This window comes from Hemibagrus wyckioides, linkage group LG28, assembly GCF_019097595.1.
Source record: "Hemibagrus wyckioides isolate EC202008001 linkage group LG28, SWU_Hwy_1.0, whole genome shotgun sequence".
NCBI classification, from domain to species: Eukaryota; Metazoa; Chordata; class Actinopteri; order Siluriformes; family Bagridae; genus Hemibagrus; species Hemibagrus wyckioides.
In genome coordinates, this window is record NC_080737.1 from 14,507,024 (window position 1) to 14,518,867 (window position 11,844).

The 11,844-nt window shown below is 44.2% G+C and overlaps 1 protein-coding gene across 20 annotated transcripts in view; it reads left to right on the forward strand.

Annotated features, from left to right (window-relative positions):
• ncor1 (nuclear receptor corepressor 1) overlaps window positions 1-11,844 on the forward strand; it is a 69,573-nt gene that overhangs the window by 39,809 nt on the left and 17,920 nt on the right. For 12 of the 20 annotated variants that reach the window (XM_058383228.1, XM_058383226.1, XM_058383230.1 and 9 more), the window contains exons 16-24: window positions 651-856; window positions 1,268-1,372; window positions 4,042-4,104; window positions 5,862-6,023; window positions 8,175-8,311; window positions 8,619-8,715; window positions 9,741-10,155; window positions 10,865-11,099; window positions 11,550-11,727. In XM_058383228.1, the coding sequence (XP_058239211.1) occupies window positions 651-856; window positions 1,268-1,372; window positions 4,042-4,104; window positions 5,862-6,023; window positions 8,175-8,311; window positions 8,619-8,715; window positions 9,741-10,155; window positions 10,865-11,099; window positions 11,550-11,727 (1,598 nt within the window). The remainder of the gene's footprint in view (window positions 1-650; window positions 857-1,267; window positions 1,373-4,041; window positions 4,105-5,861; window positions 6,024-8,174; window positions 8,312-8,618; window positions 8,716-9,740; window positions 10,156-10,864; window positions 11,100-11,549; window positions 11,728-11,844) is intronic. The other 8 variants (XM_058383242.1, XM_058383247.1, XM_058383244.1 and 5 more) reach the window with 3 other exon arrangements.

Consider the following 11,844-nt stretch of genomic DNA (forward strand, 5'->3'; position numbering starts at 1 on the left):
GTTTTACAGAAAGTAAATCGACCAATCAGAATTGAACAGCTTTTCTTAGTGCTATTACAAAGTTAAGCAGCTACTGACACAGCCGACGCCCGTGAAATATTTGGCATGTTAGATATCTTGACCTGTCGGAAATCACGCAGTGTGAAACAAGTTCTGACGATGACCTTCAGCCAATGAGAGGGCGAGATACAGGGCAGCGGGCAGTTCGGGGGAGGAGTTATAGACCACAATATCAGCAAGCATGGCATCGTTTGGAGCACAATATTATAGTTTAAGAGAGTTTATATCAGAAAGAAATAGTTCTATCAGAGTAACATTTATATTAGAAACATTTGCTTGACACTAGAGAGCTTCCCCAATCAATCCCCCATAATCCCCCACCCCCACTGTCGGGCTGGGAAACCCTGCTTACACACTTCGCTTACACCTTATTGTTTCATATGTCTTGTATCTCGATTATCTCATGATTATCTCATGTTTCTAGAATATTACGCATTGCACATAACTCGACGACCGTGTTTGTTTCCTCCTTCAGTCCGTTTTGAAACGAATGACATTTCAGATTTGCCAAGGAAAAAAAATAATAAGGGTGAAAAAATTTCCGAAGCATTTGGAAGCGTGTTTAATACCCGCCCGTGTGTCCGCTGCAGGGACATTAGCAAAGACAAAGAGAAGTGTGAGGGAGAGGACGAGGAGGGAAAGGAGCAGAGCACGCCACGCGGCCGCAAGACGGCTAACAGCCAGGGACGGCGTAAGGGCCGAATCACCACGCGCTCCATGGCCAACGAAGCTGCTAGTACTGCTACCGAGGAAGCACCAGCACCACCCCCACCACCGCCTCCAGCACCTGAACCTGGTAAAATAAATACACACCCACACACACACACATACACACACACACACGCGCACGTAACTGAGCCTAGAGGTGCTTGATTTTTATTTTTTTTTATTCTTACGGTTTAGAAACAAGACACTCGGTTAGAAGAGAAGGAAAAGGTGCGTTTAATCAAACGGCTCATATTTATAGTTTATAAAACGTCTAGTACAGCCCTCCCCGGAGTTTTGCGATCAATAAAAACCCCTGAATCAGCACTCACTTACCCATCTGTGCATGTTCATCAGTGTTACACGGTTTATATCTGAGGCACTGATGACACACACACACACACACGCACACACATCAGCCCTTCCTCTAAACAAATCTGTAAAAGTGACGGTAAATGCTTCTCTCTCTCTCTCTCTCTCTCTCTCTCTCTCTCTCTACTAGTTTTACCAGAGCCTGTCCCTCCTCCCAAACCAGAGCCAACACCGAAGCCAGCACGCGAACTGGCTAAGCTTGCTCCTGTGACCACCATGGACAGCCAAGCACGAGGTACACACATTCAACACACACACACACACACACACACACACACACACACACACACCCTCACTTCCTCAAACTTTCCTGCACTCCAGGGCCTGTGTTTGTCCTCTGAGTTGTGTGTTTGTCAGAGTCTCTGTGTTTGGGTTTTATCGTGGACTTGTATAGATCACTGATGTTCGAGGTCCGAAACCAGACAGCACCAACTGCAGAAAACACAAAATGTGAGCTGGCTTTTTTAGCTGCGTGCACTGACCCACTTCTGCGCCGTGACTTTACAGCCAAGGAAATGAAAAAAGAGCTGTTTACACAGAGGGTTTTTTTTTTTTTCCTCTTCTATTCCCCCTCCTTTCGGCTCTGTCAGAAATGCGTCTGTTGGATCCATCAGGGCTGCTGGCTGAAGCCTGCGTCCTCTGACATTTGAGGCTTTTTTTTTTTTTCTTCTTCTTTCCATTTTCCCTTCTTTCTTTCTACTCCTCCCTTCCCATCTCTGAGAACAGCCCACAGCTCGGGTTTTTATCCTGCGTTTTGTCCTCCCCACTCTGTCCGTCTGTCTTGCCTTGCTTTTCCCGGAGTTTGCTTGTTGCTGTGATGGCGTGGGATAACATTTGTCATGGGGATGTAAAGAGAGACGTCAAGGTAAACTCTCTCTCTCTCTCTCTCTCTCTCTCTCTCTCTCTCTCTCTCTGATCTGTGTGCCGTTGCCTTGGGGTGTCTTAAGTCTCATGTAGATGGCTGCATGTTACAGTAATTATGTGCAATATTGTGATTTCTGACAATATGCTGTTTATGCAATACACAGTCAGAGTCAGTGAGAGTCCTAGAAGAGTCTTAAAGTTATAGAGGACCGTCGCCTAGAAGCAAATAGGTTTAGCTTAAAGCTTCGACAGATTGCATGCAGAATTGTGTGGTTTTTTTTTTTTTTTGGAAATTCGCTGTCAATTTCTGTAGTTTTTTTGGAAGATTTGCATCCCAGTGCAGGAGAGCTGCGGCTTCCCGTTTCCTGTTTCCTATACCGCCCGCTGTCCTCGAGTCACCTCGTAGCTAACCTCGTCGCTTGACAGGATTGAAACCTGTTTGTGTGTGTAGGACAGAGAGAGAGAGGAACAGAGGATGAAGATGAGAATGAGTAAGGGGAAAGAGATATTTGTGCCCTGCCAATTTGGGCATGTGTCAGCCCTGCTGTGTGTGTGTGTGTGTGTGTGTGTGTGTGTGTGTGTGTGTGTGTGTGTGTGTGTGTGAGGAGGAGAATTAGAGAAAGAAAAATATTTATGCCGTGACTCTTCACCAAGTTGGGCATGTGCCAGCCTGGGAGTGAGTGACTGCACAAATATTTCTATTACTGATTTTTGACATTTGTGTACATGTGTGTATACACACACACACACACACACACACACACCCACACACACACGACGTGTGGATGAACGCTGGGTGTGTGTGTGTGTGTCGTAAGCAACTGCTTTATGGAGATGTCTCTAGTAAAGCGGTCATGCTTTAGTCTTACTTGTGAGCTGTGTGGAGGTTTCTTAATTATTTCACATACACCCAGATGTTTATTTGATATACTTCACGTACGTAGCGCACACAGACGTTTATTAGTGTCGTGTGTTAGTCAGGACGTTTTGTGCAAGCACTCTAAACACAGATGATGAATCTTCTTATCAGCCCAGACACACACAACACACTTGTATAAATGTCAGAGGGTCACACTGTGCTAAATTTGTCTGAATGTTTGTTCAATCTCAAGGAGTGTCTGAGGGAGGGAGGGGGGAGGTAAGTAGGGAGCAACACACACACACACTCACACACACTCTGTCCCACTGTTGCGCTTGTTGCCTCGCTCTCTTTCTGTTGTGTGGTTGTGCACGAGAGCAGCTCTTTAAGGGAAGGAAGGAGGTGCTTGTGCACTGTGTAGCCATAGATCAGCTGACGAGAGAGAGAGAGAGAGAGATTTAGAGAGGGGGAAGGAAGAGAAATAGCTAAGGAACTGAGAGAGAGAGAGAGGCAAAACGAGTGCTTTAGGGAAAGGGCGAGTAGACGTTACGGGGAGGGTGGGGGAGAGGGAGTGCAGTGGGATGAGCACTGGACAGCTGATGTAAACAAATTATTAGATTAAAGATCGAGAGGAAAGAAGGTGCGTTACGGTCAGTCTGTTCCTCTATCCGTCTATCTCTCTCTTTTAATGCATCTTTCTGTTTTTCGTTTTTCTTTTTTCACTCTGTCTTTCTCTATTGATCTCTCACTCTACTCTCTCTCTCTCTCCTCGTGCCCTCTCTTTATTTCTTAACCCTCTTTCTTTCTCTCATGCTATGTTTCTCTCTCTCTCTCTCTCTCTCTTTCTCACTCTCTCTCTCTCCTTTTCGTGCCCTCTCTTTATTTAACCCTCTTTCTTTCTCTCATACTGTCTGTTTCTTTCTCTCTCTCTCTCTCACTGTCATTTTATGTCTGTCTTGGTCTCTATTTTTCTCTCTTGCCCTCTTTTTTTTTCCTCTGACTTTTTCTTCTCTCTTTTTTGCTCTAACTGTCTCTTTATATTTATCTTGCTGCCTCACTCTCTTCTTCCTTCTGCCTCTCTCTCAAATCTCTCTCTCTGCCTGTGTCTCTTGACTCTTGTTTCTGTCCCCTGCTTTCTCTCTCTCTCTCTCTCATACCAAGTGTGTCTTGTGTGTGTGCAGGAGCTGTAGAGGCCGGAGAGACGTCTCGCTGGACAGAGGAAGAGATGGAGGTCGCCAAAAAAGGTAGCGTTTCGATTTCTTCTTTTCCGCTGATTTTTGACTTTTCTCATGTTTTTAGGAAACCCCTGTGTGTGTGTGTGTGTGTGTGTGTGTGTGTGTGTGTGTGTGTGTGTGTGTGTGTGTGCGCGCTGCAGACCTGCAGCTGTGCGTTCATGCGCACATGTGGTGATTCACTGAGGAAGTTAATGTGCATGATGAATTGGGCTTCCAATAAAGATTACAATCAGTTCCTCAGAAAAGGTCATTCTGCAACCCTGCAGTTTAAGTGGTGGAAAGTTGAAGTTTCAAAACCAGAACATGGGATAAAGCGCTATTTTGAAACATGTTGAAGGTTTTTTTTTTTTTTTTTTGTTTTATTGTGCTCTGTGGATTTAGGCTTGAGCAAAAACGGCAGACTCTTGTTCTGATAAAAGTCAATAATATTTTATTACAGCTTCCTTTCTTTCCAGTCTCTGGTTTTCTTTCTTTTATTCATCACTGGTCATTATAAAAATTCATGCAGGGATGTGGGTGAATCATGTAGTCTTCTGTGTGTGTGTGTGTGTGTGTGTGTGTGTGTGTGTGTGTACAATAGATATGATATAATTTTGTATGTTTCTTTGGATTTATATTTTCAAATGTATTTTTAAAAATTTCTTATTTAACCTAGAAGGTAATAACGCCTCAGCACATTATGTGGAAATGACAACCCATTTGGAAAGCTGTGTTATGGCCCGGAGTGCTTGTTTATGTTACTCGTGTGTCCGCAACGCCCCTTTACTCAGCCCGCATCTCCAGTCTGAAATCGTTTAGCGTCCAGCACAGCCAGATAATTCTCCCGTGAGCAAAGAACAAGCCGTGCTCAGAAACAACAACAAGAAATGTCATTAAATCAGAATCAACATCAGCAAGGCTTTTCTGTCGCGGGGAGATGAAGCTCTGTACAGAATTGAGTCCGGTATCTAAACCCGTTCATCTGTATGAAGCCCGGTTTATTTAATGAATCGAGGAGATCCTGTTTTAATTGCAAAGAAAAAAACAGGACAGTGAAGATTCGACTGGATGTCATGACCGTCATTGCTAATGCTAATTCTAGTTTGTATGCTTGAGGTATTTAGTGGAGATTTTGCGTATGTGGGTGGGCTCAAGAAGTCCCACAACTCCGAAGGTAAAAGGTCATTATTAGGTAAAAAATCTTGCCTAATGCATCTTTTAAATAGTGAAAACTGGCCGCATGTGTCTGAAATCACGTGCTGTGTCGGTACCTGCTACGTTCCTTTCAGGCGCTCACTTTTGGTGCAGCTGCATTCCCTTCGGTTGGTGCTGCTGCGTTCCTTTTAGGTGCTGCCGCATTCCCTTTAGCCGCTGCTGAGTTCCCTTTAGGTACTGCTGCGTTCCCTTCAGGCACTCGCTTTAGGTGACGCTGCAAACTTCCTTTCAGGTGGCACTGCTATGTTCCCTTCAGTTGGCGTTCCCACGTTCCCTTTCGTTGGCATTCTCTTCAGGTGCTGCTGCGTTCCCTTCAGGCACTCGCTTCAGGTGACGCTGCAAAGTTCCCTTCAGGTGGCGTTCCCTTCAGGTGGCGTTCCCTTCAGGTGGCGTTCCCTTCAGGTGGCACTGCTGTGTTCCCTTCAGTTGGCGTTCCCTTCAGACGGCACTGTTACGCTTCCTTCAGTTGGCGTTCCCACGTTCCCTTTAGGTGGCGTTCCCTTCAGGCGCTGCTGCGTTCCCTTCAGGCGCTGCTGCATTCTCGTCAGTTTTTGTTCCCATGTTCCCTTCAGGTGGCGCTGCTACGTTTCCTTCAGTTGGTGTTCCCACATCCCCTTCAGGTGGCGCTGCTACGTTCCCTTCAGTTGGTGTTCCCACATCCCCTTCAGGTGGCGCTGCTACGTTCCCTTCAGGCGCTACTCCATTTGATTCAGCACTACTGGGCTGTTCATTCAGTATGTATTGACCAGTATAGGTGTATATGAATACAGTCCGAACATATTACCTCCTCCTTATTGTCTTGTGACCTTCATTACCATTAATAACTGCAAACCCCTAACCTCGCCTACTGTGTAGTAGGATATTAGTGATACTCAGACGCAGCTCAGTTCATACTGATGACCCGTGCTGAATACTGCGAGATACATGAACCAACATGGAACAATTATTAGGTCATGTTGTATTCAATAGGATTTTTAATCAGTCTGTGATGGCTCAGGTCAGCTAGTCCCAAGTTGAGTAAATAGTGAGCTTTATTAGTCAGACATGGTGTTATTATATCTGCTATAATCAGAAAGCATTGCAGTTATGATTTGGTGACCTTTTGCTGATGTGCTCTCTGCTATGGGTTTGTTTTACTGATTACTGTGTAGCGTAAACATTTTTAAATCAGTGCTCTCCTGTCACAACACAATGTTGTGTACTGAGTGTCCCATATACTGTTTTTAAAAAAAACTCACTCACACACACACACACATTTTGCAGACTCCAACCATCATTTTCCTTCTGTTATCTTTTTGGCTGTTTCCTCTTCTGTGTTACAAAAGCAGAAGTTGAAGGAGGAAGGAGGAAGCGGGGAACGCGCGCGTGTGTGTGTGTATGTGCGCACATATTAGTGTTGCAGAAAGAGGAAGGATTTCCCAATGGGGTTCCACGGTTTGAGACACTGCTGCGAAATTGTTTATTATTGCCCAAATAAGTTATATGAAGGTCAAAGCAAAGTTTTTATTTAAAACCACAGCTACAAGGTGCAGACATCGTAGCAAAGACTCTATATTGTGTAGGCTTCAGGGTCAGTTCAACACGCTAAGGTTGCACAGAGTGGCGAGACGTTCAGCTGTGAATAAGGACGGTTATACAGCATAGCGCATTAACCTGATGCTCTGTGGGCTAACGGCCTTCAGCACTTGGAAACGACAAACTGCACCTCCGCTGTGAAACTTACTGAAACTACTACCCTCTTATAGCTTAAACGGATTCTTTTTGTCCTCCTCTGTTATAGTATGTTTACAGCCGTCGTAATGGACGCCTTTCCATGCACAGGAAAGGACAGTAAAGCTTTTTACTCAAAACTGACCTATAACAGAAGTCAAATAAAAGTAAAAAATGATATTTGTCATTTAAGCCAACACTAGATATCATAAGTGACACCTAACCCTTACTGTACTGCACCATGCTGTTCGGTGTGTGCGTTTCAAGATGTCTGCAAATATAGCTTTGTCCAAGTAAATATGACTACTTTTACTTTCTTTAAAAAGCTTTTTTAAAAATAGTTTTAGTTTTATGGTAGAATAAAATGGAATGAAACTGTCCAAAGAAAACTCTTCACAAAATAATATACTATGATATGATATGATATGATATGATATGATATGAAAATTATTCATTAATTCCTAAGTACAAAAATGTTTTTATAGTCATGTTGTAGAAAAAATAATAAATAAAATAATACTAAAAAGTCCATCAATTATAAAGGTATTTTCGGCATGATAATGAAAGCGTTTCATGAATGCATCTAAATGATTTTGTGCTGAAATGATTTTTTTTTTTTCTACAGCAGTATATTTGGTAAATAAATATATTCCCATTTATTTTTGTTGACATTTGTAGAATTGAGCTAGAATACTAGAGCTAGAGTCTGGGGAAACAAAGCCTTTTCTAAAGTTAAACCTTCACAACACTGAAGTAAACCTTTCATAGCAGGAGTTTAATCACAGTCGCCTCCGAAATCATGTCTCTTGCATAGTAAATGTATGTCACTAGTTAGAATGGAGGGTTAATCAAGCTTTGTGCCCAAGTTAACACATCCACTACAGCCAAGCTGATTGGAGGATTAGCCCTCACCGTAGGGTGCTCAGGAGAGGGTATTACAGTAACTACTGACCATGAAGCTTAAGTACAGAAGGGTTCAGAAGGGGTGAGACTTGAGAATGTACCGCGTGTGTATTCTGTGTCGTTTATCGGAAACGATGTTTTAGCCACGATTATGGAAATCGCTCCACTTAGAGGAGCCTCTGAGAAGAAAGTAAAGCAAGGATTTGCCTCAGAGTCACTTTTACCTGATCCTTCGCATGTAACTCATATAGAGTGTTTCCTTCTTCCCGCAGGGCTGGTAGAGCACGGCAGGAACTGGCCAGCCATCGCTAAGATGGTGGGCACCAAGAGCGAGGCGCAGTGCAAGAACTTCTACTTCAACTACAAGAGGCGACACAACCTGGACGACCTGCTGCCTCAAGCCAAACAGGTGAATCGTGTGAAAATGATTCCATCTGTATTTAACAAGAGGGTCGTGTTGTGTGACGTTTCCTCTGGCTTATTGGGCTTTCCTCCGAAGGAAGATATGCTAGTAGACGGATTGGTGTGACTTTAAATTGCTCCAGGTGCAAATGTGTTCTCGGGATCCACTGACCAGAATAAAGCCCCGTATTAAAATATCATGTTTTATGTTCTATATATAATACAGAATATTTCCACCGCTTCTGAAGCATGTGAATTTTGGTTTGTTTGTTTTCTGAATAAGCCTCACTTAATTAATTTATTTATTTAAACAGGCAACCAGACGCTTGCGTGAGCGAGATGCATCTCAGTGCGACAGTGTGGCCACAGTTTCAGCCGATGACGACGAGGAGAACCCAGACGACAGTGACGGTGAGAACAGAAACAAACACAAAGCTCGCCAGCATCGAAAAACCCCTTTTCCGAAGCACACAGAAAGGAAAGTCATGACTGCTACTGATTCTTTTTTTTTTTTCTTTTAATAAACATAATAAAATGAGGACTGAAACAAGTAGAAGGAGGATGAGTGGAAGAGAGAAAGGATCTGGACTCATTCTGAGTGCCAGGCTTGCTCTTATATAAGTGTGCTTTGGCTTTGAAGACTCTAGAAAGCACACTGATGGGAACACAGAGTTCCTGCTCGTTTGATCTGGTGGGATGCCTCTCCCTCGCTTTATCCCTCTCACTACCATTTTCTTTTTCTTTTTTTTATCCTCAGCTCTCAACATCTTTCCACACTAGCTTAATTTCCAGTCTCAAATCCTCTCCTCTTTGTCTACCTTTCCATCTGTCCCATTCAGCCGCGTTTCTCTTTTATTTTTTTGCTGTTAAACATTTGACATTTTCTTTCAGTAAGAAAGATTCATTCAGATTTGTCCGGTTGTCTAAGCAGTGCGAAAATAGCTTTGTGTTATTTCACAAGTATATGTATAAATATAGACTTTTCACACTAAGCCCAAAACAGATCTGTTGCATGCACTGAAAAGCTGGATATCTCTAGCTCAGGGTCTACTCCGTGTGCTGATTCTTTGCCATGACCCAAAGGATTCGACTGGTTCAAACACAGAAAATCGCTGAACATGAGAGCGAATCCGAAACAATTCAATAACTCTGTTGAACACTGGAACCCTTGACTACCCAGAACACTGAATCATTGCACACCAGAGGAATTAATCTGAAAGGATTAGCTGACTTTAATCGTTGGACTGCCGAACATGAGAGACACGAATCATGAGAGTCGGTAAACGAGATCCTGACCTGCTGAACACTGAAGTGCTGAACACAAGAGGGGAATGGCTCACAAATGATTCCCTGACTTTCTGAACATGATAACATTTTGCATCTAAATAATGCTTTGGTCCAGTCTGACGATTTTTTGCTTTCTCGTCTGTAACCAGGTGCAGATAACACTTCGGACACAGAAAGCGCACCATCGCCTTCTCAGTCTGAAACGTCCAAGCCCTCCGAGTCACAAGCTCAAGCCCCGGATCAGGAAGCTGCTAACCCAAAAGTCCCTAATGCAGATACCAAAGCTCAGGAGACCCTCAATGAGCTGCAGGTGAAGCTGGAGAAAAGTCCGGAAGGAGCAGCGGTGGTGGACGAATCCATGGTTAAGGACGAGGCCCAGCTGCACCCTAAAAGTGAACCTCAGGACACAGAAACTACAGGAGGAGACCGGGGAGAGGTGCAAGTAAAGACCGAGCCGGAACTGAGGGAGAAAGAGAAGCAGAGCGAGCAGCCGCATTCAGACAACGACTCGAGTGCCACCTGCAGTGCTGATGAAGATGTTGATGCAGAGCCAGACAGACAGAGGTGAGACAGTGGAACAGTTCCTTATAGTGCCCTGTAATATACAAGCTAGCATTTACATTTATATACAAAACAAAACATTATGGATATACACATTCGTAATGTCGCTATATACACCGATCAGGCATAACATTATGACCACCTTCCTAATATTGTGTTGGTCAACAGCCCTGACATGGACTCCCCTAGATCCTTGAAGGTGTGCTGTGGTATCTGGCACCAAGACGTTAGCAGCAGATCCTTTATGTCCTGTAAGTTGTGAGGATACAGGACTTAAAGGATCTGCTGGACTCTTGATAGATACTGACCACTGCAGACCGGGAACACCCCACAAGAGCTGCAATTTTGCAGATGCTCTGATCAATTCGGCCCTTCATCAAACTCGCACAAATCCTTACTCTTGCCCATTTCTCCTGCTCCTAACACATCAACTCTGAGGACAAAATGTTCACTTGCTGCCTAATATATCCCACCCACTAACAGGTGCCATGATGAGGAGATCATCAGTGTTATTCACGTCACCTCTCACTGCTCATAATGTTATGCCTGATCGGTGTACATGGGGATGTATAGTCAATCAAAAGCTATTTAGGATTCACTGCTTGTTTGAGAACTGGATTGTAATCTGCAATAGCAACTATTTATAAAGGTTTTAAACAGGACCTTCTATTATGATAGGAACTCATTTTAGTCTGTGTTTTTCTCCTTCAAGGGTGTTTTCTCTGGAGAAGCCGTCGATTCTCGGAAGCTCTGGGTCAGTGGTAGTCACCTCGGGCAAGCAGACTCCGCTCAGTATGCAGCAGCTTCAGCAGCGCGCTGCCACCATCCCCCCCATGGTCAGTCCCCCTAGTTCCCTCCTTCACTTCCCTAGCAGCTCTGCACCCCTGGTCAGGCCCAGGGACTGGGAGAGGCTCGGGCACAGAGCCTCACCCCGGCCACTCCGCCACGTGAGTCTAGACCACGAAACGAAAAGAAAAATTCCAATCAATTTTGATTAAAATCCCAGTGATCTGGAGTGATTTCAATCAAGAATGATCATGCTTCCCTTCTTCTTCTTCTTCTTCTTTTTTTTTTGGAAATGAAATGATGGCAAGCTGATTTCCCAAATCACTGTGGACAGTTGCTTTAGACGGATCAATCTTTGAGATTCTTCAATTATGACCTTTATGTCACTGAATCAAGTCTGCTTCTGAATCACAGGCTTTGGTATGAGCAAGCATCCTGGGGTCTGAGTGATTTAGTGCACCGTGAGCAGTGATAGGCCACACCACAGAAATTCTGTTCTTTTCTCATCACTTTCCCGAAGTGACTGAACCATATATCAAAAAGTAATGATTGTTAAAGGTTATATGTTGGAGACACGGATTTCGGTTCTGACCCAGCACGATCCTTTTCAGGTTGCGGGTCCATTCGGGGCGACCGGTGTTCCTCTGAGCGGCTTGACCATGTTCCAGCACCAGATCAAAGCTGTACACGAATCTGCGCATATGGAGGACAGCCAGAGACAAGAAGTTGGAGAGGTGGAGCGTAGACCGCGATTCATCGCTCCCAGCCCCACTGTCATCGACCGAGATGGTAAGAGAGTTTGTGTGTGTTGGTGAAATATGGATAAATTGCAACTAGAGGTGGAATATGATGTGTACCATAGCACTCCTGTCTTCTCAGTAGTTTTCTATTAGAGCTGTTTTGAAA